Below are 25514 nucleotides of genomic sequence, written 5' to 3'. Positions count from 1 at the left end.
TAAACTCTATGCCAGTATTTCTACTAATAAATAGTGGGTTTGAACATCTTAGTTAATTATTCTACATCAGGAGCAAGCCAACCTCTTGATGCTTGTTTATACTGTCATGATGGGGAGACTTCATTGATCTTTAATGTCTTTTTGTTGTGAAGATTAAGTGATACAGTCTGGCAACCATCAGCAGTGTCTAGCACATAGTAGACACTCAAAAATGGGGCGCTTCTGAACCAAAAAGGGAGTCTAAAAGGTTGAATTTTCTTCCTATGTATTTTAGACTATTAAGATCATTTAGAACTTGCCAATATTTTGCTTTTCTGTGTTTTTTAAAAAGACACGTCTTTCCGTGCATAATCTGTGAAAAGGAAAAATAACGCAACATTTGAGAGTGTGATCACTGGTCATACTTAAATGCAGAATCAGTGTTTGCATTTATTCCAAATTCCATCAATCCTTCAGTTGTAAACAATATTAACATTAGAACATGATAAAGCTTCATTTTGCACAGATGAACTCAACCCAGGATTTCGTTTTCTTTTTTTTTTTTTAAGAGCTGAGAACATATTTACAGAGTTTAAAGCCGCACCAAGCAGGACCTAAGCGTTCCCTCAACAAAACTAGCAGTCCATCAACCGCGGCGTCCCAGGGCACCCTGAAGGATGCTGATAAACCGAGGAGAGAGTCACATCCTGGTACTCGGGGCCCCTGCCCTAGGTTCCTTAATCCCGAGGTTAGGGGGCCTAAGCTGCGGGGCTCCCAACCTTTTCCAACCCCTCCCCAACCTCTCCCCTCCAAGAGTCCCAGCCCCGCCCCTATTTGGTTTCCAATCCCATCCCGCCTGGCGCTCGAGAGGCCAATCAGGAAGCGGTCCCGCCAAGGGGAGCGGGACAAGGGCCGGCGCTGAGGGGCGGAGTCTGAAGTCGCCAATTTTAGCTGCGGGGCTGGAGACGCGAGAGTAGAGGTACCCTGCAGCGTTCTGCAGCGCCAGACGCCATGGCGGACAACCGGGATCCAGCTAGCGACCAGATGAAGCTCTGGAAGGAGCAGCGGGCCGTGCAGGTACACCCTGCGCTCTCTGAGCCAGCCCTACGGTCCAGCGCGGCGGTTCGGTAGGGCTGTAATACAGATCACGGGCGGTGTGTGTGCGCGTGCGGGGTGTGTGTGTGTGTGTGTGTGTGTGTTTGTGTGTGTGTGTGTGTGTTGTGTGTGTGTGTGTGTGTTGTGTGTGTGCGTGTGTGCGCGTGCGCGTGCGCGCGCGCGCTGCTGTTAGGTCTTACATTCGCAGGCAGGAGGAGAGAGGATTCTGGCGTGCTGGGCTGCGGGCCTGCAGGATTTGTCGTGGGCCGCAGGTCGCGGGTGGTTGGCTTATAATTTTGCGCTTTTGCCAGCTGGGACAGAGGTCGCAGCTTGAGGCAGGAGTGAAGGCTCATGGGGAAAGAGGCAGAGAGCTGCAGCTGCAAGAAAGGAAGTGAGGGGGGAAGTCGGAACAGGCTGTAGCTTTGCCCTTGCTCAAACAGTGACTACCAGCTTTAATATTTGTGGGGTACCATGGGGACAGGGACCGTGTTTTATCATGTCGACGTCCCCAGCACCGTACACACAGCATTAAACGACTAAATAAAAACATTTTTACACCTATGATTTCTTTTGCACTTGAAAACATCAAGTCTAGCATTTTAGAGCTAGAAGTGACCTTAGTGATTAATTAATGCACTTATTTACACTTATGCTTTGAGTGCTAGCATGTGCTAGGAACAGTGGGTGAGTGGTACAAATTCCAATGAGGCCAGAATTGCACCACACAGAAGCTCCAAGTCCAGTCTGGGAGACAAGATAGATAAACAAATGGTTACCATCCAATGTGGTGAGGGCGCTAATATAGGTTATCTGCAGAGTGTAAAAGGAGTGACCGTCTGGGCTGGCAGGCTTCTCAAAGCAGGTGACGTCTGAACAAGCGCTTTAAAGATGAGTAGGATTTCAGCCCAGTGGTGTTGGGCCAGTGGTGGGCCAGGCATTCCTGGCCTGTACCCTGAGGTGCAGAGCCTTAAAGAGCATCTCTGAGGAGGTTGGATGGGATGAGAGCATTTATTATTTTTTTAAAATAGATCTTTATTGGTGTATAATTGCTTCACAATACTGTGTTCGTTTTTGCACTTCTGTTTTGAGTCTTCTTTTGTCGAATTGGTCCAGAGAGTCTGAGGGACTTGCCCATTTCCCATGGTGGCTGGTTAATGGCAGAGAGAGGACTAGAGTCATGCTTTCCTTGTTCTGTCTAGCGCTCTTTCTTAAAATCAGGTTAGTGTTAATGAACTAGTATTAATGCTGAGTTCCCATGGATTGCCTTATAGTTCCCTGTTTGTGAGAAGGCTGCCATTCTCTTCTAAGAGCCTGGAAAATTTCTCATTTTGTTCCTTACATGCTACTAGGGTATTTAGTTTTTCATGAGTTCTTAGTCAAAGTGACCCAGAGAGACTTAGCATCTTATCAGTCAAGGACAAGCGGCTAGTTAGTGGCAGGGTCGAGATTAGAACTCAGCTTCTTGGGGCCAGGACTCTCTGCATACCCAGTGGTTGCTGCATCCTGGTTCACATGGAGGTTTTCATGAATACTGGGTGAACTGAAAAAAATATGGACAATGTAGTGAGTTTTTCATAAAACAAAATTTATTCTCTTTAAAGGACTCCCCTGAGACTAGCTTGCCTCTTCACTGTTTGGGAGAATCATGAACTGTTGTTAAGTCATTATGACCTTGCTGGTGATTTACCCTACGTGGGCAGCCATGTGAGAAACAGCTGGCTCGCAGAGCACATCTATAATTTGGGTACTTCTAGTTGAAATACTGCTGTCTTCTCTTCCCATGCATCTCAATGCACTGTTTACATTGTCCTGATTGGCAGTCACATTGATGTCTTGTTCCTTACTTGAGCTGCTGTGAGTGATAACTGCTAATTTCTTTGAGGGTCCCCCCACCAAATGGAATTTTGCATATGTCACATGGCCTTTGTAATTTTCCAGTGCTTTCTTTTGAAAATTTTCAAACATTCAGAAAAGTGGGAAGAATTGTGTAGTGTATGCCCATATATCCACCACATTTTTTTTTGCTGTATATTTTTTATTACATGTTATTCCATCTGTCTATCCCTTCATACATCCGTTTTAACCTGTTTTTTGGAGGTGCATTTCAGAGTAAGTTGTAGACATCAGCAGACTTGACCCCTAAATACAAAGTATGCAAATTAATAGAATTCAGTGCTTATTTATGTTTTTAAGGCAAAATTTATATACAAGGAAATATACAAATATTAAGTGCACCATTCTGTGCTTTTTTTTTTTTTTTTTTTTTTTTTTTTTTTGCGGTACGCGGGCCTCTCACTGTCGTGGCCTCTCCCGTTGCGGAGCACAGGCTCCGGACGCGCAGGCTCAGCGGCCATGGCTCACGGGCCCAGCCGCTCCGCGGCATGTGGGATCTTCCCGGACCGGGGCACGAACCTGCGTCCCCTGCATCGGCAGGCGGACTCTCAACCACTGCGCCACCAGGGAAGCCCCATTCTGTGCTTTTTGATAAATATAAACACCTGTGCATCAGGTTCCTTTATTAAGGTACCGAAGATTCTCATTACCCTGGAATGTTCCCTCATGCTGTTTCCAGTCTTTTCCTGCAACCCCTGCAGTCTTGCCCCAGGCAACCATGTTGATTTTCTTTTTTAACCATCGATTTATCTACTTTTTGTGTAATGCTGCTTTCATTCAGCAAATATGTTGTAAGATTTTAAAAAATGTTTTAGAATTCATTCACATCATTGCATGTATCCATGGTTCTTTATATTGCTGAGTAATATTCCATTGTATGATTAGACCACCACATGTTTATCTGGTTGCTGGGCACCTGGGCTATTCCCAGTGTGTGGCTGTTATGAATAAAGGTTCTATAAAGAATCTTATATAAATCTTTTTGTACACATATGCTTTTATTTCTCTTAAAACATACCTATGAGTAGAATTGCTGGGGAAGTGAATAAGGTGATTGAATGTCTTGTGAGAAACTCGTAAGCCTTTTTCCGATGCAGTTGTACCATTTTACAGTTCCATCAACTGAGTTTGAGAGTTCCAGTTGCTCCACATCCTGCCATCTTTTGGTATTGTCATTCTTTTAATTTAAGCCATTCTAGTGGGTAGGAAGTGGTATTTGCATTGCTCTGATGACCAGTGATGCTGAGCATCTTTTCATATGCTTATTTGACCACTGGTATATATTTCTTTGATGTATCTGTTCAAATCTTTTGTCCTTTAAAGCATGGGATTGTTTGTCTTATTATCCTTAATTCATAGCCCATATTTTAAGTACAGTCATGTATGGGCCAGGTGCTGTTATAATATTATACCTCCCAAAGTGTATAATGGCATAAACATAGTAGAAGTTTATTTCTCTCTTACATGATTAGCCAAAGTGGTTTGAGGTTGAAGAGGGGGTAGTGAGTACTCTGCGGCCCACAGTTATCGAGGGCTACAGGCTGAAGGAGGACTCCCCGTTGTCAACACATGGTTCCTTAATGTTGCCCTCGAGCTCACTGTCTAGTCACAGAAGGTTAAGAGCATGGAGGAGAGTATGAGGCAGGTTTAGAGGCCAGGCTGTAAGTGGTGTAGGTCACTTCTACTCACATTCCATTGTCTAGCACCCTGTCACATGGCTACACCTACTGTGAGGGAAGCTGGGAAACATAGTCTACCTCTGTGCCTAGGTAGCCAATCCTACTACATTGTATCCAGACATACATTCCATGTGGTGACAATCCCTCTAGCCCTTTTCTTGTGATGTGGTGATGGGCAAACAGACATAATCTCTTTTAAAAGGGTATGTCCTTTTAACCTTCTGACTTTAAAATATTCTTTCTGTTAGAAAATTATGACAGTAAAGGGTGGTAATTTTTAAAAAAATCTCCACTTGCTTGGCAAATTTTTTTTTTTTTATAAGTGGGCAGCTCTGTGTCAGTATCCTGCCTTCCACCCCCCAATTTGTTTTTATTTTTCCTGGATTGTGAGAGCTTTAAGTTATGGAACAACTGTTGGAGGGCACCCTGCTGTAGAGACAGCAGGACAGAGGACAGAGTCCTCAAGAACTAGATGCTGAATGTCAAGCTGGGTGTCCCCTTCTTTAGGACCCGTGTCAGCCAGCATGAAAGCAAATTTTTGGGTGTCTCTCCTTGTGGGAATATTTTGTTGCTGACAAGTGAATTGGGACCTTTGTGAACTTTAATAAGCGAGCAATGAATGAATCAAATATGTTCATAGGTATGACTTGGATCTTCTTGAAAACTTTATTTTTCTTTCTGTCAAAATACATTGAGGGGAGGGAGGTGGTTCTCCATGTATTTCCAGTCACTCTGAATGGAACTTAGATGGGAACTTTGTTGTTCATTGCTTAAAATGCCATTGGCTCTTCCTTTGGGATACTTAGGGTACTTGGTAGCCTCTGATCCCTTAAAAACTGGAGAATTTGAGCATTTCAAGGGAACCTTTTTTTTTTTTAACAGTTCCCTTATTACTTGGGAGAGAGGTTGGGTCTTATCCCATTCATTCCTGTCAATGAGTCATAAGACAGAGCCTTTGAGGGTTTATGTATTTTTTAGGGTAACTTGATAATAACTGCATTGATGTTACACTGCTAACATTTAGCCTGGAGAAGGGGTGACTCAGTAGCTTCTTGTGCACATGTGCTTTCATTTCTGGTGGCAACTACCTAGGAGTGGGACATAGTATGGCAGAAAGAGAGAGAGACAGATGGACATTAGGAGAAGTTGAACTAAAATTTCTACGCTTTTACTTCTTTTAGCCAACATCTAGACCACTCTGTATTTTTTTCCTGGTAAGAAAAGAGAGGCTGATTGCAAAACATAAAACAAGCAAATATTTATTTTTGTTTATTTTCTCACTTTTGTTCTTCATTGTCTTTCTGGTACTATGACTACTGTAGTTTCTACTACAAAGAGTAACAAAATCTTTTATATTTGTGGATCAGTTGTCCTTCATTTTTTGAGCCTTTCTCTCCTCTTATTCCCTACTTTTTTGAAAAATTGAAGGACCAGAGCAATTCCCAGTGCTATCAGATTTATTTAGTAAAGTTAGTTTCAAGACGGAGAAAACCTCTTTTGCAGTAGTTATTCTGTGTATTTTCAAGGTTTTTTTCTTGGTGGGATTATTCTAATTGTTTGCTAATTATGGAAAACCAGTAGCAGTGTATTTTAACCATATCTTGCTGGAAACGTGGACAACTCACCAAGAAGAGAGGAGAAAAATATTAGCAACTACTGTGACACGTTTCCTCTTAGAAAAAAATAATACAAAAGAGCCTTGCTGGAAAAACAAACATTTCCCATTTGAGTGAGGGAGGAAGTGTGTTCAGTCAATCTCTGCTCAGCCATCCAACCATGTGACCTTGAAGCCTGACATTTATTTATCTTCCTTGTAGAAGGCAACTTTTTAGTTTTTTCTGGAATTAAAACTATCCACTAGAATCTAAGAAAATGATACAAATGAACTTATTTAGAAAACAGAAATAGACTCACAGACATAGAAAGAAAATTTATGGTTAACAAAGGGGAAAGTGGGTGGGTGGGGGGAGGGATAAATTAGGAGTTTGGGATTAAGATATACACACTACTATAAATAAAAGAGATAACCCACAAGGACCTACTGTATACTGTATAGCATAGGGAGCTATACTCAATATCTTGTAATAACCTATAGTGGAAAGGAATCTAAATATATATATATATATATATATATATATATATATATATATATATCTGAATCACTTTACTGTATACCTGAAACTAACACAATATTGTAAATCAACTATATTTCAATAAAAAGTTTTTAAAAAGCACAGTCAATGGAGCCCATCCAGACCTACTTTAAAAAGAAGTGATTGCTGATAACATTGGATTAATATCTACCAAAAAACCCCCAACAAAACAAAATAAACTACCCACTAGGGACTTCCCTAGCGGCGCAGTGGTTAAGAATCTGCCTGCCAATGCAGGGAATACAGGTTCAAGCCCTGGTCCAGGAAGATCCTACATGTCGCGGAACAACTAAACCTGTGTGCCACAACTACTGAGCCTGCACTCTAGAGCCCGCGAGCCACAACTACTGAGCCCCCTTGCCACAACTACTGAAGCCCGCATGCCTAGAGCCTGTGCTCCGCAACAAGAGAAGCCACCACAATGAGAAGCCCGTGCACCACAACGAAGAGGAGCCCCCGCTCGCCACAACTAGAGATAGCCTATGCGCAGCAAGGAAGACCCAATGAACCATAAATAAATAAATTAATTAATTAAAAAACAAAAAACACTACCCACTAGTTTTCTTCCCTGGAATCCTTGGAATCATTTTTAATTTTCTTCAGGCATTTGCTCCTCTTGCTCCCATGAAGTTCAAGGACAGGCAGTTCTTTGCTTGCCCGTGAGATCTTTTAAATTTAATTTTATTTATTTTTTTATAGGGTAGGTTCTTATTAGTTATCTGTTTTATACATATTAGTGTATATATGTCAATCCCAATCTCCCAATTCATCCCACCACACCCCCTCCACTTTCTCCCTTGGTGTCCATATGTTTGTTCTCTACATCTGTGTCTCTGTTTCTGCCTTGCAAACTGGTTCATCTGTACCATTATTCTAGATTCCACATATATGTGTTAATGTACGATATTTGTTTTTCTCTTTCTGACTCACTTCACTCTGTATGATGGTCTCTAGGTCCATCCACGTCTCTACAAATGACCCAGTTTCATTCCTTTTTATGGCTGAGGAATATTCCACTGTATATATGTACCACATCTTCTTTAGCCATTCGTCTGTCAGTGGGCATTTAAGTTGCTTCCATGACCTGGCTATTGTAAATAGTGCTGCAGTGAACATTGGGGTGCATGTGTTTTTTTTTTTTTTTTTTTAGCGGTATGCGGGCCTCTCACTGTTGTGGCCTCTCCCATTGCGGAACACAGGCTCCGGCCGCGCAGGCCTAGCGGCCATGGCTCACGGGCTTAGTTGCTCCGCGGCATGTGGGATCTTCCCGGACCAGGGCACGAACCCGTGTCCCCTGCATCGGCAGGCGGATTCTCAACCGCTGCGCCACCAGGGAAGCCCCCGCATGTGTTTTTGAATTATGGTTTTATCTGGATATATGCCCAGTAGTGGGATTGCTGGGTCATATGATAATTCTATTTTTAGTTTTTTAAGGAACCTGCATACTGTTCCCCATAGTGGCTGTATCAATTTACATTCCCACCAACAGTGCAAGAGGGTTCCCTTTTCTCCACACCCTCTCCAGCATTTGTTGTTTCTAGATTTTCTGATGATACCCATTCTAACCAATGTGAGGTGATACCTCATTGCATCAAATGCATTTTGATTTGCATTCCTCTAATAATTAGTGATGCTGAGATGCTTTTCATGTGCCTCTTGGCCATCTGTATGTCTTCTGTGGAGAAATGTCTATTTAGGTCTTCTGCTTATTTTTTGATTGGGTTGTTTTTTTAATATTGAGCTTCATGAGCTGTTTATATATTTTGGAGATTAATCCCTTATCTGTTGTTTCATTTGCAAATATTTTCTCCCATTCTGTGGGTTGTCTTTTTGTCTTGTTTATGGTTTCGTTGGTTGTGCAAAAGCTTTTAAGTTTCATTAGGTCCTATTTGTTTATTTTTGTTTTTATTTCCATTACTCTAGGAGGCAGGTCAAAAAAGATCTTGCTGTGATTTATGTCAGAGTGTTCTTCCTATGTTTTCCTCTAAGAGTTTTACAGTGTCCGGTCTTACATTTAGGACTTTAATCCGTTTGTTTATTTTTGTGTATGGTGTTAGGGGGTGTTCTAATTTCATTCTTTTACGCGCAGCTGTCCAGTTTTCCCAGCGCCACTTAAGCCTGTGAGATCCTATTGTTCCTTGAGCAGTGTATCGTTGTCAGCCTAAGGCCGTATCCCATAGCAGTTAGCACACTGCTGAGATGGCCTGTTGTCACTTCAGTGATACTTTAGTATATACTTTGTTTAGCACCAACAGGACCCATTTGGTTCTTGATGAAAAACGCAGTTTGATTTTTTCTTACATTTATTGGATTTCACTTTTTCCATTATGTATTACTTAGTATTTTACTGATTGGCAGTTCTCCAGGCAGACGGTATAGAATAACTTTGGCAATTAGTAAAGTAGAATGAAAACTCATTCTAACCTCTTGAGCTTAGAATGACCAACTGGTCTTGACTTATACTGAGGCCCTTAGTGGCTTAACCATGATGAAGTCAACTTACAAAATGAAGTGTATCCCAGTGATGAAGTGTCCACTTAGAGCCCAGAAAGCGTAGTTTTCAGTCTTTCAGGAAGTCAGAAAAATTTCTCAGTGTTGTCAGTTGACTGATTTTGTGCTAGAAAAGCCCCTCAGTGTGATGTGGTATTAAGGTGAGTCACTCTCTGATGCTGAAAATGAAAAGCACATGAGCCTTAATCCAGAGTTGAGGAGTCAATGGCCTACATGGAAGTTAGGGTTTTCCACTGCTTCTGGTGACAGTAAGCCCCTCTCTGGGCAGGAGCCAGCGTTCATCACCTGGTCTGTTGTATATTTTGAGTACAGTGCTGAATTTGCCTGCTCAGAGCTACTACTCACGTATGATGCAGCCCCCTGTTTCTCTCCCTTGTTTCAATTTCTCCCTCGTTTCTTTTCTTAGACATTTCTCTTTGATTCTTCATGGAAAAAAAAAAAAAAAACAAACCCCAAACTTTATATTGTGGAACATTTCAAACCAGAACTGAATAGGGAGGATAGTTTAGTGAACCTCCAAGTGCCTTGTCTCTCAGCTTCAATAATGAATTTCTATCCCACCAACTCCCCCCGACCCCATTTTTGAAGCAAATAGCAGGCATTGTATCATTTTATCTGTGAATATTTTAGGATGTATCTCTAAAAGATAAGACTTTAAAAAATAATACTGTGGTCACATCTACAAAACGAACAGTAATACCTCACATCCTCACATTTCCAAGCAGCACGATCAGTTTCCCAGATTGTCTCTGTGCAGAAAAGAGTTTCCATGCAGGCTTGAGACTGCTGCCCTTAGAAAGGCCTATTGGCAAGGTTGACCCTTGGCTGGCATCTGGACCTTGGCTTTCTGGAGGGTTCCCACCACCCTAACTGGTAAGAGTGGCTCACAGTGCCTAAGCCATTTGTGCAAACAATGTGGTTTATGCTGAGCACCTGCTTTCCTTCCTGGAGTCAGAGGGTGTCTCTATGATCAGCCCCCAGTACAAACCCTGGGTGCCGAGTCTCTAATGAGCTTCCCTGCGAGACAGCATTTCACGTGAGTTGCCACAGCTTGCTGGGGAAATTAGGCATGTCTTGCATTACTCTGGGAGAGGATTCTTGGAAGCTTGGGCTGGTTTCCTCTGGACTTCATTGTGCCTTTTCTCATTGCTATTTTGCTTTGTACCTAAATGCTGTAATAAATAATGGCCTGAGTATGCCTAGATGCTAAGTTCTGTGAGTTCTAGGGAATCACTGAACCCGGGGTGGTCTTGGGGACCCCTGACACTGTCTGTCTCTCTTTTTTTTAACACTTTGTTCAAAGTCAGATGCAAATAACGTTCACACACTACATTGGTTGATATGTCTCTTAAGTCCGTCTTTCTCCTCCCTAGGGTGGTTGCAAACGGAGTTTATGTGGCTTAAACTTTAAGGGGGTCAAGTGAGGGGTCAGGCTTTATAGTCAGACAGGGTTCAAATTGAGGGTTGACCACCGGCCAGGTTACCAAACCTTCCTCCTCTCTGGTTTCCCATATTGAAAATGGAATAATAATTCTCCTTACTTTGCAATATTGCTGTGAGAATTTATTTATCTAAAACATGTGTGTAGATTAATACATGTCAATTACCCAGCCTGAAGAATATGTGCAGGAGATGTTAGCTATGTTGTTTTGAGAGGTGCTATAGTGTGTGGGTAAGATTTGGGTCCTCGAGCCAGTCTGCTTGGGTTCAAATTCTGCTTCTGCCCCATTCTAGGTGGGTGGCCTTGAGCAAATTGTATAACTTCTTGGTGCCTCAGTTTCCTCTTCTGTGTAATGGAGATTACGATAGTCCTTACCTCGGAGAGGTGGATTAAAGGTGATAACCGAGTAAAGAGTTTAGAACAATGCCTGCAGAGCAAGCTGATATTTGTTGTTTTGAGGCTTGAGCGCGTCTAGTAAGTTAGGCCTCTCACGTACATGTTGCACACCTAAGCTGACGGAGAAGCAGGGAGTCGGTGGCATGAGAGGAATCCAGAATCACCTTTATAATCAGTAGAGGCTTGACTGGAGAACGTGGCTTAGGAGTTTTGGCCAAGAGGGCCTGCTGAGACAGCTTTCCTGAGCTGAATTTCTTTACCCCTTGTGTTTAGGCAGCTCTGGAGATTACCAGAGGACTGGCTGCTGCCTGCAGCCATTGGTTTCCAAAGGGGAAGAGAGTGGAGCCCTGTGTAGGCCTGGGTTCCTTTCCCAAACTGCCCCATCGGGGGAAGTCTCCCCCCTTCTTCGGATCAGGACAGAGGCCTGGAGCACCTCACTTTCATTCCCTTCCCCACCAAGAAATCTGAGGACCAGGACTGTCTTTGGTTTATCTGTACACGGGTGTGTCATAGACAGTGATTTGCTAGAAATACTAGCTATATTCTGTATTGATCTCTGGGAATATAAAGCTGTCGTTATGACTCGGTTGGGATTGAAAGTTGGGGATGGTTTGCATGACCACTGTTTTTCACTTTAAAAAAGGAAAACTAAGATGGTTAGCAAGTTCTTGGAAATTCTGTCAGCAGTGGGCACTGACCAGTGGAAGCTAGGCTGATAAAATATTTCATCAGAGAAGGCCATCCTGACTCCTCTCAGGAACATTTCTTCATCCGTGTCTTAGTTTGAGCCAAAAAGTACAAACAGCAAAGCCAAAGCGGAATTTTACTTTAACTTTGAGTCCTTCTTTCTAATCATGGTGCCAGGTTTTAGCCAGGCCAGAGTACTTCTTTGCCAATTTCTGCAGCAGTTTTTATAACAAGTTTGTCTGAAGGTGATTGATCAGAATATGAAGTTATAAGTTCAAATATTTCTCTTTTATTTTTTGGAGGGGAGGTGCAGGGAGAGGCATAGACTATCGTTGTATCCTCCTCCTTTTAAGAAAGAATCCTTCTTGGCCATTTCCTATTGGTCCATAGTTTAATTCATTCCCATGTTGAATCCGCAGCATTGGTTGTGCACTTGTTGGTAACCGAGCACCGTGGCAGGTGTCAGGGCTATAGATGCAAAAGGAGTGTGCTGTCTAGAGAGGAAAAACTGTGAAGTACACAGACAATTATAGTATTTATTCTGTGGGGCACAAGAAGATGCCCTTGGCCCCGCTCATGGGGTGGCATGGGTGGGGCAGGAAGAGCGGTCCAGGAGAAGCATGTATGAATGTCATGAGGAATTGGCAGCCAGAAAGATGTAAACAGATTAACAGGTACTGATGCTGCTTTTCTAGAGAGGGAGCTCTTAGTGTTGTCCAGCAACAGAAAAGCTCTTCTGTCTTAAAAAAATTCTAGTTCTAAAGTGACCTTGCACTGAGTTAAAAAACAAACAAACAAAAAAACCCCCAATAATCAGCAAGTTGGCAGGTACATCTTTGCCCTCCATATTTGTTGCATGTTGCAGGTAAACATGTGCTGCCACATTGAAATCTGTGTAAAGTTACTTAAATTCTCTGAGCATGTGGCATCACCCATTAAATGGGAGTAATGACATTTATCTCACTGGGTTCTTGGGAGGCTTGAATGAAGGTAGCTAGGATAAGGACTTGTGTATGGCAGGTGCTTGAGAAATGGTAGTTACAGAGGGAAATGAGGAACATATACAGAACATATGCAGTTCTGCCAACTGCATTGATTCTGTGTTTGTCCTTTCTAATTAGCTTTGGACCAGCAGTAACCACACTCCATCATATTCCTAGAGAAAGCCCAGAGCTTGCGTCATGGGATATTGTTTCTTTTGTTTGATGCTTGTGAAAAACAGGGGCGCAGGCTACAGGACATGGTTGTATTATGGTTTTCCTGGCACTCACTGTCCTCAGGAGACCTCTGTCCACCCTCCTCCAAGACTGCAGACCCATAGCATTGTGTGTGCAGGACACAGGGATGCTTCTTGCCAGGCTCTGTGGTCTGTGGCCACGGGGAGGACAGGGACCCTGGCTGGTGAATGAGTGAGCGTTGAAATGAGTCGCCTGAGGGGCCCTTGTTCTAAATCCACATGCCCCCGCTCCACTGCCACCTGCAGCCACCCCCCTCACCATCCAGCCTGCAGAGGGGTCCACCTTGGGATTGTTGAACTTCTAATGTGACCCAGGTGTGCTATGGCTGCTTTTTCTGTCCTTGACCTGCAGACCGAGCTCTGAGTTATTTTTCCCTCCAGCCCTTTCTCTCCCAGCCTCTGGCTGAAATCTGCCACGCTGTTGCTCTTATCGTTGCTGCCAGGTGGTCGCTGCCTTTGCTGTTTGTAGACTTCATTTTTTCTCTTCTTCCCTCCCTTATATACTCCCCCCCCCCCCCCCCGTCACCTCTGCCCTTCTCAGCTTGTGCAGGGAGTGGCTTCATCGGACTGTACTCGTATAAGCAGGTATCATCTTCCAAGTTTTGCCATTCCAGGACATTTTTGTCATTGCTTGTAGCCCTGGAGGGCTGATTTTCACTGCTTTCTGCTTCAAGTTCAAAATTATTCTGAATGCTTGAGACTCCTGGAAGTTTGACTCAAACGAAAATAAAAACAAATTGTATCTACACTGGGTCTGATCACAATGTTCACTGCATGGAACTAGCTTTTTTTCAGAAATGTTTTAAAAATTTGCTTTTGAGGTCTGTTTCCCAGCCCCACCCTCACTTTTAGTAAAGCTTCATTGCGTTAACTCTCTCCATCTCAGCGAACATACTGAGTCCTTCTCATCTAGTAAATACTCTTATCTTTGCTTGAAGTCAGTTTTTCTTATCTGATGTTGCCCTAAACACCCCCTGAAGGCGGGCATCATTTCCTCCCCAGTCTTTGCCCACTGGCCTCCCTTCTGTCTTGCTGACCGTGTTGAAGCTTTTCCTACCACACTTGTTTTAAAAGCAAATTGCATATCCATTAGCTTGTGTGAGGAAAGGTGTTAAAAGTGAGAACAATTGATCTATTAGACCAGGGAATAAGAAGAGATGCCAAATGCTGCATTTGTAACTTACAAACCCAGGTTTCATTTCTCCAGGGGTTGGGTGTTATGGAGGAGATTCCTGCCTTGGGGAGAGGGAGGCCCAGTGGTGGCAACGTTCCAGCATTGCCACGCTAAGATTCCATGATTCAGTGTCACCAGGCGAAACCATCTCATTCTTTAGTTCTTCACTCATTCATTCACTCATCCGGCTTACTCTGCATCTGCCTCCTTTGGGCATGGTTTTTATTCTTGACTTTATCATGCTGACCTGGTCATGAGGAGGGGTCTTGTGGTGTGCTCTCATTTGTTTCTCAGCAGCACCTCCTTCGTGTATTAGGGATGCAGAAAAGTAAATGACACTCTGACCTGTTTACCTTTCCTTTTACTAAGCTTGATATTCTCTCTCATACTCTTCTCCTTTATGGGATGTTCCTCCCCTCCACCCACCCGCCTGCCATTTTTAGGTTTCCTTTAGTGCCTTGATTATATGATGAAAAGAGCATGTAAAGGGTGGACAGACTTAGTTTACTCAGACTTTTTACAATTTTAATTGTAGGTCATCCAAAAGCTTTAGGTTAGTGGTGGTTAATCCTGGTCTCACTTAGGAATCACCTGGAGAGCTCAAAAAAATAGCAGTGATGCCCGGGCCTCACCTAGACTAATTATATCAGTAATTTCTAGGGGGGATGGCCAGGCATCTGAGTGCTTTAAAAAGTTCCAGGTGGGCTTCCCTGGTCGCACAGTGGTTAAGAATCCACCTGCCAATGCAGAGGACGCGGGTTCGAGCCCTTGTCTGGGAAGATCCCACATGCCGCGGAGCAACTAAGCCCACATGCCACAACTACTGAGCCCGTGTGCCACAACTGCTGAAGCTGATGTGCCTAGAGCCTGTGCTTCGCAACAAGAGAAGACACTGCAGTGAGAAGCCTGCGCACCTCAACCAAGAGTAGCCCCCGCTCACCGCAACTAGAGAAAGCCCGCACATAGCAACGAAGACCCAACACAGCCAAAAATAAATAAATAAAATAAAATAAATTCTAAAAAAAACTTAAAAAAAAAAAGTTCCCAGGTGATTCCAGTGACAGCCAAGTTTGAAAAATCAAGGTTTTAGGTTTAAACTAAAGGTGAAGTTACGCAATTTCACTCGTCCTTTTTCGGATTCATTTTCTAGTTTAGATTTTAAACAAGTATACAGTGTCACACTTATTATCACGTGTGTCTTCAAAAGAGGGTGGTGTGATTGGGTGGTAACCACAGACTGGACACATAAACTTTCATATAGTTTGGAAGGGTTTGCTCCCGGATGGGTAAGGGATAGGGCGAGAGAGTCTGGATGGATACCTACACATCTGTCATGGTTTCTAGAAAAATAAAGCCAGAAATGCTTTGTTTCTGGTATCAGGTCCCTTTCTTATTGCCAGTACAGCAGTAACATGTACTTGCCTAGTGTGTGTGGCCTTGTTTTGTGTACATTCAGTTCTTTTAATCCATGTGTTAACCCTGGGAAGTAGTTATATTTTGTCCATTTTTCAGATGAAAAATAGTAGCCTCAGAAATACTAAGTAACTTGCTAGTAGCCACACATCTGGTAATTGGCAGGGCTGGGAGTTGGACCCACCCAGTTGGAGGTGGCTTAGCTCTGCATCTCCCCTGATTTCCTAGTGACCAGGGGAGGTCGTGGGAGAGGCACTTGGCTGTGGTCAAAAGCAGAGTTTGACCACAGCTGGGAGCTGCCCAGGATCATGTGAGGGTTAAAAGTGCTGTCCCCACTCTAGAGAAGGGACAGCTGAGAGGCTTCTGATGTAATAGAAATGGGACAATTGGGTGGATGAAAATGAATTCTTTATTACCGTAAAACAGCCTATCTCATCTCAGAGATATTTGGCATCTTTAGAAAATTAATACTGCAGAGACTTCCCTGGTGGTGCAGTGGTTAAGAATCTGCCTGCCAGTGCAGGGGACATGAGTTCGAGCCCTGGTCCGGGAAGATCCCGCTTGCTGAGGAGCAACTAAGCCCGTGCGCCACAACTACTGAGCCTGCGCTCTAGAGCCCGTGAGCCACAACTACTGAGCCCATACGCCACAACTAGTGAAGCCTGTGCACCTAGAGCCCGTGCTCCACAGCAAGAGACGCCACCGCAATGAGAGGCCTGTGCGCTACAATGCAGAGTTGCCCTCACTCGCTCGCTGCAACTAGAGAAAGCCTGCGTGCAGCAACGAAGACCCAACACAGCCAAAAATAAATAAATAAAATGAATTAATAAAAGAAGTTTTTTAAAAAAAGAAAATTAGTACTATAATCCATCTTACCATAACTGTTTATTATCAGTGACAACAAAAGCCACTGACTTTTTTTTTTTTTTTTTTTGGAATTGAAAAGAGATGTTGCAAATAGCTGGTACACACTACTTGAGAGAAATGAATGCATTGTACAGGATGACCCGCCTTGACCTCTGCAGCAGTCAGGAAGAGTTTATAAGATTGAGGAAAGCATTTACAGGCATAGCTTCTGTGGGGACCATTGTCTCACTATTAGTTTGGATGTTCCATGTTAAGCACATATGATCCGTTTTGGAGGCTCCGTATCTGGGGTTTCCTGTGTGGAGCCCGGCGGCTGTACTTGGAGCAGGGCTGCAGCAAGTTGGCGAGTTATTTAGCCATCTTCCTGCTCCTCAGAGCAGATTTCTTAGTGTTTCTGCGACCTGACTATAAATTTCAGGCAATTGCATATTTTGAGTATTTCAGTACTTTTGACACAGGACATGTAAAAAGAGTTTGGGTAGAAGGTATAAAAAATGGGGCTTCCCTGGTGGCGCAGTGGTTGGGAGTCCGCCTGCCGATGCAGGGGACACGGGTTCGTGCCCCGGTCCGGGAGGATCCCACGTGCCGCGGAGCGGCTGGGCCCGTGGGCCATGGCCGCTGGGCCTGCGCGTCCGGAGCCTGCGCTCCGCAACGGGAGAGGCCACAACAGTGAGAGGCCCGTATACTGGAAAAAAAAAATAAAAAATAAAAAATGCAAAACGATGTGCCCTGTGATAGCAGAAATTAAGTGTGTGATTGTACTGACTCTCTTTCACTCTTCCCCTCTCATGTTCACTTAGAAACCTGATGTCTTGACCACCGGCGCCGGTAATCCGATAGGAGACAAACTCAATATTCTTACAGCAGGGCCCCGCGGGCCCCTTCTTGTTCAGGATGTGGTTTTCACTGATGAAATGGCTCACTTTGACCGGGAGAGAATTCCTGAGAGAGTCGTGCACGCCAAAGGAGCCGGTGAGAACTGTGTTCATTTGTTGTAAAAGGACTGTTTCACAACACCTGCGTTAAAAATTACTTCTCAAAGGATCAGAGCTCCTTTAATGGAAGTGCCAAATCTCCATTCCAGGAGGAGGGGAAAAAATGTCTGTCAATAGAGGAGTCAGTAATTAAATGTTGGTTATTTCCCTGGATAGCACATTATATATAAAATATTTTTTACTGAAAATAAAAGTAATCTTCCTTTTAGTCCATTTTGCAGTTTAGTGAAGCAGTAGAAATGTGGAAATACCGACACAGACATACTGTAATTATAATTAGATGTAGATGGTGCACTTAACTGGATAAACACTGGAATGAACTGGGCAAAATCGATGATGGTTGTGTTAGTGTGGTGGGTTTGTGGTGATTTTTCCTTTTTGTTGAAAATTTCTGTAAAACTTTTATCTTGCTTTTATTACAGAAACAAAAGATAGGGGTGGTGTTTAAACGAAAGCTAAAAACTCAATTGGAAAAACGAAGCTTGATGGAAAGGAAGAGGTTTTGTTTTAGCTGCTTACTTGGACTCCCAGTTAGGACTTCCCAATTTCTTTATTTGTTCTTACATCTTCTCCAGCTTTTCTTGTGTGTCTTTTCCCTCATGATTTTGATAATGCTGTTCAGTTTGTTGTTTGGCTCTGTGACGACCTTTGTAAGTGCTCAGTCCTTCTCTTCCTGTGTTTTCTCCTCCTCTCCACCCTGTTCTTTCTCTCCTAGGTCCTGCCTGTACTTCAGGGGCCTCTCAGGCCCTGTGTCCTTGTGGCAACCTTGACTCATTCCTTCTGGTCCCACCCATCTCCTCCTCCTCTTTGGCACCAGCTGTGTAGCACTCAGCTTAGCACTAAGTGACCTAGGACTTTGCATTTTGCTCTCATCATTTTGTGTTTGGTCATCTCCCCTTCTCCCGTCATATTGGAAGCTCCCAGAAGGCCAGTGCTAAGCCACCAGTTTCTCTCTCACGCAGATGCCTATTGAGGGCCTGATGGCCTGGGTGATGGTCTTGTGATGAGGATTTCTGTGTCTTTTTCCTTAGGGGCTTTTGGCTACTTTGAGGTCACGCATGACATTACCAGATACTCCAAGGCGAAGGTGTTTGAGCACATTGGAAAGAGGACACCCATTGCAGTTCGCTTCTCCACTGTTGGTAAGTTGGTCTGTTTGCATTACTGGTGTTGCTTAACTCAACCGTGTATCTTATCTGGGGCATTTATAACTTAATTTCAAGAAAAAACTTATTAGACAATAGAAAACAAGCACTTCTTCAAATGATAGCAACGTTTTACGTAGAAAAAATATTTTAAGACATGTAAAAAGTTACTTATAATTCTGTTTGTTGAGGTCTTAGGAAATCATACTTATGCAGAGGCCGCCTCTGCAATTTTGGAAAGAATTTTTCCTACAAGTGGTTGCATGAAGTGGGAATCTTACTCAGTAGCCATGGTAACAGTTGTCCTTTATTGAGAATTAACTCTATGCCATCCATGGTTGGTGCTTTACTGACATTGTTTATAGTCTGTAGATCTACTTTGCAAGGTGGGGTTCTTTCTATTTCAGAGAGAGTAAGTGATTTTCCTCATGTTACAGAGCTAGTAAGAGTTAGAGCTATCAAACTGCATCTCAACACACCACAATGCCTGATTAATTCTGTTTCTGCATGAATTTGTGCATTTTTAAAATACTGTGGAATGCAAAAGTAAATGAAATTAAGAATAAGAATTTGTTTTGACTCATTTTCTTAGTATTAACCTCATAATTTTGATACTCACTTATTCTCTTTGTTCACTACCTTAATCTTCATAATTATTCTCTTCCCTTAATTTAAATTTTAATTACCTGTTTGAACAAAGCTATCTTTTTATGTTAAGCGGATAATCTTTTCAGCTGTTGTTACATACGCTCTCTCATTTCTCTCAGTTAATTCTTTTGTTTACTTTTTAGTCTGAGTTAGCTGGTGGGTAGTAGAAATAATAACTCAGGCACTTAAATACCTAATTTACTTCTAGAAAATGAATCAGAAATGTTAGATCCCAGTGTTTCTTTATGACTGCAGGCTTCTTGGATGCAAAGTACTCTTGTGGAGGCTTCATTTTTCTCATTTGAATCTTCTAGCTGGAGAATCGGGCTCAGCTGACACAGTTCGTGACCCTCGAGGGTTTGCAGTGAAATTTTACACGGAGGATGGCAACTGGGACCTTGTTGGAAACAACACCCCCATTTTCTTCATCAGGGATGCCATATTGGTAGGTGATGAAGTATTTTGCACTCTGCAGATATTTGTTGATTTAATACTCTGTATAGATTGGCATTTGAGGAAAAGCCCTGGGAAAAGCAGAAAGAAGAGAATTTGGATTGGCTAGATTGCCTTTTTAAAATGTTTTTCTGTATTTAATATCTTTTTATAAGGTCAAATAACAATTATCACTGGTCTTAGTTTGGCATTTCAGGATTCATTGATGTTATGGGAATAGTCCAGTTTTCCTTGCAGAGCTTGGAAGATGAATAAAAAGGCAATTTGCCCTAGAAACATGTAGAGGGCAAATTTCATTTTAGGGTTTTGCAGCTTAAAATTCTAGGATTACATTGTTCAAAATTATAATCTGTAAACCTAGCATTAAGCAATGTATAAGACACCATAATTCCTGTAAACGTAATTTTTGGATTTTTTTCTCTCTTTTTCCATTTAGTTTCCATCCTTTATCCACAGTCAAAAGAGAAACCCTCAAACACACCTAAAGGATCCTGACATGGTCTGGGACTTCTGGAGCCTGCGTCCTGAGTCTCTGCATCAGGTGGGAACACCTCTTTTTTCACTATATATCCTGATATGGAACTGTTAATTATGTGTCATACATTTTTCTCCAGTTTTGGCTGTTTTATTGGAATTGGTTTTTGACTTTCCTTTTGGGAGGCTTCCTCAGATTTCTTGATCCTTGAAGAGTTTTATAATGACTGATTTTCTTAATCTTTCCCCATTCATAGACCTTATGTGATTCTAGAATCATTATCAATTGATATTTAGCAATATTAAGGATTAAAGTTTCTAGTAGGAAGTAAAGTTCTTTGTATTAGGGAAATGAGGGGAAAGTAGTACCAAACAAATTTTCTATTAAATTAAAATTTGAATAGCAAGTTAGGCTAGTTTTCAGATTTGTCTTAACGTTTCTTTATAGAATTTTGAGCCATGAGGTTAATGATTTATATATCATTCTGCTTTAAAATTCTTCTGTTTGTCATTTTTTACAAATGGTAACCCTTCCTCTGGGCACTTGGCTAGTATGTTCCATGTCATTAGGAGGTTTTTATGGAAACTTAGGAATGTCTTAAAAATATAAGATGTTTTGATTTAAGCTGAAAAATTTTACACTTTACTTTTCTGTTCCTTAGGTTTCCTTCCTGTTCAGTGATCGAGGGATCCCAGATGGACACAGGCACATGAATGGATATGGATCGCATACTTTCAAACTGGTTGATGCGAATGGAAAGGCTGTTTACTGCAAATTCCATTATAAGGTACATGTTGCCTTCGGGCAGTGCGGTGGAAGGCTCCCACCACCCACGTATCCTTACTTCTTCTGAGGATTGGGCAAGAATCAAGGCCTCCCCCACATTAGCCGTACCTCTACCCTCAAGGATGACAAGTATTGATCTGGTTGAGTAGGACCATGACTATTTTGTTGACCACAGCTTGAGTGAATAGACTCATGCTGCCCAATTAGAAGAACTATGTGTAGTCTCTCTTTGGTCTCTTCATGTGGCTGAAAGCTCTCAGCAATCAAGCTTTCTTCTTCTGGACCCTGGGAGCTCTGCCATAAATATTTGGGAAAATGCTCATTTTGTGCTTGCTCTCTGGTTTAATATTTATGGTACCAGAAGGTGCACATTGATATTATTTTCTCTCTGGAGAAGGAAGAGCTAAGGTTTTAGATCAAAGGTAAAGAGATAGGGCTTCCCTGGTGGCGCAGTGGTTAAGAATCCGCTTGCCAATGCAGGGGACATGGGTTGGAGCCCTGGCCCGGGAAGATCCCACATGCCGTGGAGCAACTAAGCCCGTGTGCCACCACTACTGAGCCTGAGCTCTAGAGCTCACAAGCCATAACTACTGAGCCCATGTGCCACAACTACTGAAGCCTGCGCGCCTAGAGCCTGTGCTCTGCAATAAGAGAAGCCACCACAATGAGAAGCCCGCACGCCCCAACGAAGAGTAGCCCCTGCTCACTGCAACTAGAGAAAGCCCACGTACAGCAACGAAGACCCAATGAAGCCCAAAATAAATAAATTTATTAAAAAAAAAAAAAAAGATAATACAGGTCTCCAAGCTAGGTAAAAGGAAATTCCTACCTGGTTTAGCCTAGAGTTCTTTGTTGGAGTTTAGAGTCAAGTGTTAGCAAACAGTAAAGTGTTATATTGCTTTGCCTTTCCTAGCCCTGAGTACGTTGTTTTGAGCATATATAGTTTTGGGGTCCAGGAGGGGATTAAGACAGATGTGGGGCATTTCTATCTGTAATACCAATCTCACTCTCATTTTCAACATCTGATACTATCTTTCCAAAAACATTTCTCCTAACTTTTTAATTCATCCATCCATTTTTTAAAATAGAACTTTATTTTTTTAATATATAATTTTTTTTTCTAATTTATTTTATTTTTGGCTACATTGGGTCTTCATTGCTGCACGTGGGCTTTCTCTAGTTGTGGTGAGCGGGGGCTACTCTTCCTTGCGGTGCGCGGGCTTCTCATTGCTGTGGCTTCTCTTGTTGCGGAGCATGGGCTCTAGGCACACGGGCTTCAGTAGTTGTGGCTCGCGGGCTCTAGAGCACAGGCTCAATAGTTGTGGTACACAACTTAGTTGCTCCGTGGCACATGGGATCTTCCCGGACCAAGGATCTAACCCGTGTCCCCTGCATTGGCAGGCAGATTCTTAACCACTGCACCACCAGGGGAGGTCCCATCCATCCATTTTTAAGGATTTATTGAGGATATATTATGAACAAGGCACATAGAAAAAATCAGTTACAAATGTCAGAAAACAAAAATTCTGTTTTTTTTCTTTCATAATTGAGATTTTATTGGTTGTTTTGAGGATCAGTACACAGACATTTCAATCTGTACACAGTTCTTAACATATGTACAAAAAAGTCTACAAAAATCATGTAGTTGTGATTCTTTTCTAAACAAAAGCACAACTACACAGAGTCACTTATTTCAGTGAATTTCCAGCTTAAAATTTGGAGGCAAATTTTCCTTAAAGGAATATCAAGTACCAATATCTTCTAACGTTGATATGCTGTTACATCCTAAGTCCCACTAATTCACAATTTAATATCATATATACACTATGTACTCAAATTTTCAGTTGTTCGTAGCATGTTAACGAAGTTACTAAGAAAACTGGACTACCACGACCAAAGATGTTGCAGAGTGCATAAAATTCTGACTAGGAGAGCCAAGATCAAGGAGTGGTTTGCTTTAGGAAACAATTCTACCAAAAACAACATGGGAAGAGACGTAATTTAAAGTGTTCAAGACATTAAATGCACAACTGACTCCAAATTGCCATTTGGTATGCTTTGTATTATAGGATATGAAAGCTATCCCCATTTATGGAATGTTAAGCTGACACCCGAGACAATCAAAGCCTCCCATATCCAATATCCCACTATTTTCTGGTTGTACCAAAAAAATAAACAACCAGCAAATGATTTTGCCTCTTAAAAAAAAGCATTTACACTTAAAAAATGGGATGAGGTGGGATTTCCTCCTCTTAAAACTGTTTCTAAAGCTACTAAAAAGCTTGGATTTACAAAATAGTTGATAAAAATATTCCTCTGGATTGTACAAGAAGGGAGACAGGGACCACTGATAAGACTGGGTGTGTGATATTAATCAGACTTGGCTTCTTTCTCTCCTGCTTCATCAAGGGCTGGGCTCTCCTCGTTTTTAGTTTCTCCGTTTTCTGCAGGTAAATCATCTTTAGTCTCTTGGTTAGCCACTTGGGCCTGTTTTCCCTTTGCTCCCCTTTTGCCTTTTGTTTGCACTTTTTGTCTGAAGATTTATCCTTTCCTGCTGGCTTTTTGGGCTTCATTTCCACTTTTGCAGGAGCGGGTTTAGCTGACAACCTTGCAGATCTCCTCTTGGGCTCCTCATTCCCCGACCCCTCGGCGGAGCTGACCTTCCCCTAGGGCATCATGGCAGCAGTGGGGGCTTGGAGGGGTGTGCTGGGCTGCCTGGCTGCTGCTTTCCTCCCGCCCCAAATTTCTGTTTTTTTCATGTGCTTTCATACAATCAGATCAGATCAGTTACTTTGGGGGAAGTTTTTGAGAACCTTTTAATTAACTGAGGTGTTTTAAAGGGTTCTCTTAGTATGATATTGGCATTGGTTAGAATAAGTAATATTGCCAGAGAACTCTAGAAGGTTATTAAAAATCCTCTGGTTGCCTAAGAACTTGTTTCCAAATACTACTGCTGAAATAAGCAGAGACAGAGCAGAACTAAATGATTGTATCTCAGACAGCTAGCATGTTGTGGCTTTGTAGTTAGAACAATCTGAACTCAAATCTTCCCTCTTCTAGATAACTGCGACTTGGTATATTATTAAAAGTTCTCTGGGGGGCTTCCCTGGTGGCGCAGTGGTTGAGAGTCTGCCTGCCGATGCAGGGGACACGGGTTCGAGCCCTGGTCTGGGAGGATCCCACATGCCGCGGAGCAACTAGGCCCGTGAGCCGCAACTACTGAGCCTGTGCATCTGGAGCCCGTGCTCCGCAACGAGAGGCTGTGACAGTGAGAGGCCCGTGCACCCCGATGAAGAGTGGCCCCCGCTCGCTGCAACTGGAGAAAGCCCTCGCACAGAAATGAAGACCCAACACAGCCCAAAATAAATAAATAAATAAATTTATTAAAAAAAAAAAAAATTTATCTGAGCTCCAGTTCTGCCACAGTAAAATTGGGTAATAGTCCCAGCTGTCATTGGTCCTGGAAAGATGGGATTGCTTATGGGTCTGTTCAGCAGAGGGCTCTGAGGTAGCATGAGATCTACATAGATTCATCAATCTGGATTATTCTGACCTAAGATTATTCTTTTCTAAACCCAGGGGATTCAGTTAAAATCAGAGAGGTATTGAAATATTATCGCACAATTTACCGTATTAGCTGGGTGATCTGCGGGTGGTGACTTCCATTTTCTAATCCTGAAGATCTAGTAGTAAGAAGAGTTTAAACCTTCCCACTGGCTAGAGAGAGTTGGGATTTCTGTGGTAGAAATAGACCAGGCTTCCAGAGTTGACTTGCTAAAGAGATACTTCCATGGTGCCTGATCTTTCAGAATAAGACACCGGTGGGAACTCTATTGAGCAGGATGGGGTGATAATGGGAGCGCTTGTGAAAGTGACTTAACTTCTTTGGGTCTTAATGGCTTGTTTAGAAAGTCAGAATACTAATTTTGGTTGCTCATAGTCAGAGAACTGCTTTAGAGCGGCTGTACTGAAGTTCTTTTCATCTCTGTAAACTGATTCTGTGATTTCTTAAAAAAAAGAAAAATCAAGACAGTTGGAGTGGAGGGATACTAGCTCAGCACAATCTCAGTAACTGACTTGAGCTATTATAAAACAGGGAATTTAAAAAATTACTTCATGCAAAAAAAAAAAAGGGAAAGTCCTTTAATTTCATTAATCATTTGCTTATTTTTAAAATGTATTTTGGACTTCCCTGGTGGCGCAGTGGTTAAGAATCTGCCTGCCAGTGCAGGGGACACAGGTTCCATCCCTGATCCGGGAAGATCCCACGTGCCGCAGAGCAGCTAAGCCCGTGTGCCACAACTACTGAGCCTGTGCTCTAGAGCCCGTGAACCACAACTACTGAGCCCACGTGCCACAGCTACTGAAGCCCATGTGCCCTAGAGCCTGTGAGCCACAACTGCTGAGCCTGCGTGCTGCAACTACTGAAGGCCGGGCACCTAAAGCCTATGCTCTGCAACAAGAGAAGCCACCGTAACGAGAAGCCT

The 25514-nt window shown here is 42.7% G+C and overlaps 1 protein-coding gene and 1 pseudogene across 1 annotated transcript in view; one reads left to right on the top strand and one right to left on the bottom strand.

The window, feature by feature from the left end:
- The first annotated feature begins 872 nt into the window (after positions 1-872).
- CAT (catalase) overlaps positions 873-25514 on the top strand; it is a 39578-nt gene continuing 14936 nt past the window's right edge. The window contains exons 1-6 of the mRNA XM_059069727.2: positions 873-1056; positions 17326-17497; positions 18552-18662; positions 19628-19758; positions 20203-20307; positions 20903-21028. Of these exons, the coding sequence (XP_058925710.1) occupies positions 991-1056; positions 17326-17497; positions 18552-18662; positions 19628-19758; positions 20203-20307; positions 20903-21028 (711 nt within the window). The 5' untranslated portion in view covers positions 873-990. The remainder of the gene's footprint in view (positions 1057-17325; positions 17498-18551; positions 18663-19627; positions 19759-20202; positions 20308-20902; positions 21029-25514) is intronic.
- LOC131760048 (non-histone chromosomal protein HMG-14 pseudogene) lies at positions 23398-23702 on the bottom strand (annotated as a pseudogene).

Source organism: Kogia breviceps, chromosome 7 (assembly GCF_026419965.1).
Source record: "Kogia breviceps isolate mKogBre1 chromosome 7, mKogBre1 haplotype 1, whole genome shotgun sequence".
Classification (NCBI taxonomy): Eukaryota; Metazoa; Chordata; class Mammalia; order Artiodactyla; family Physeteridae; genus Kogia; species Kogia breviceps.
The sequence above is the reverse complement of the archived record's forward strand: the minus strand, read 5'-3'. Positions and strand labels throughout refer to the sequence as shown.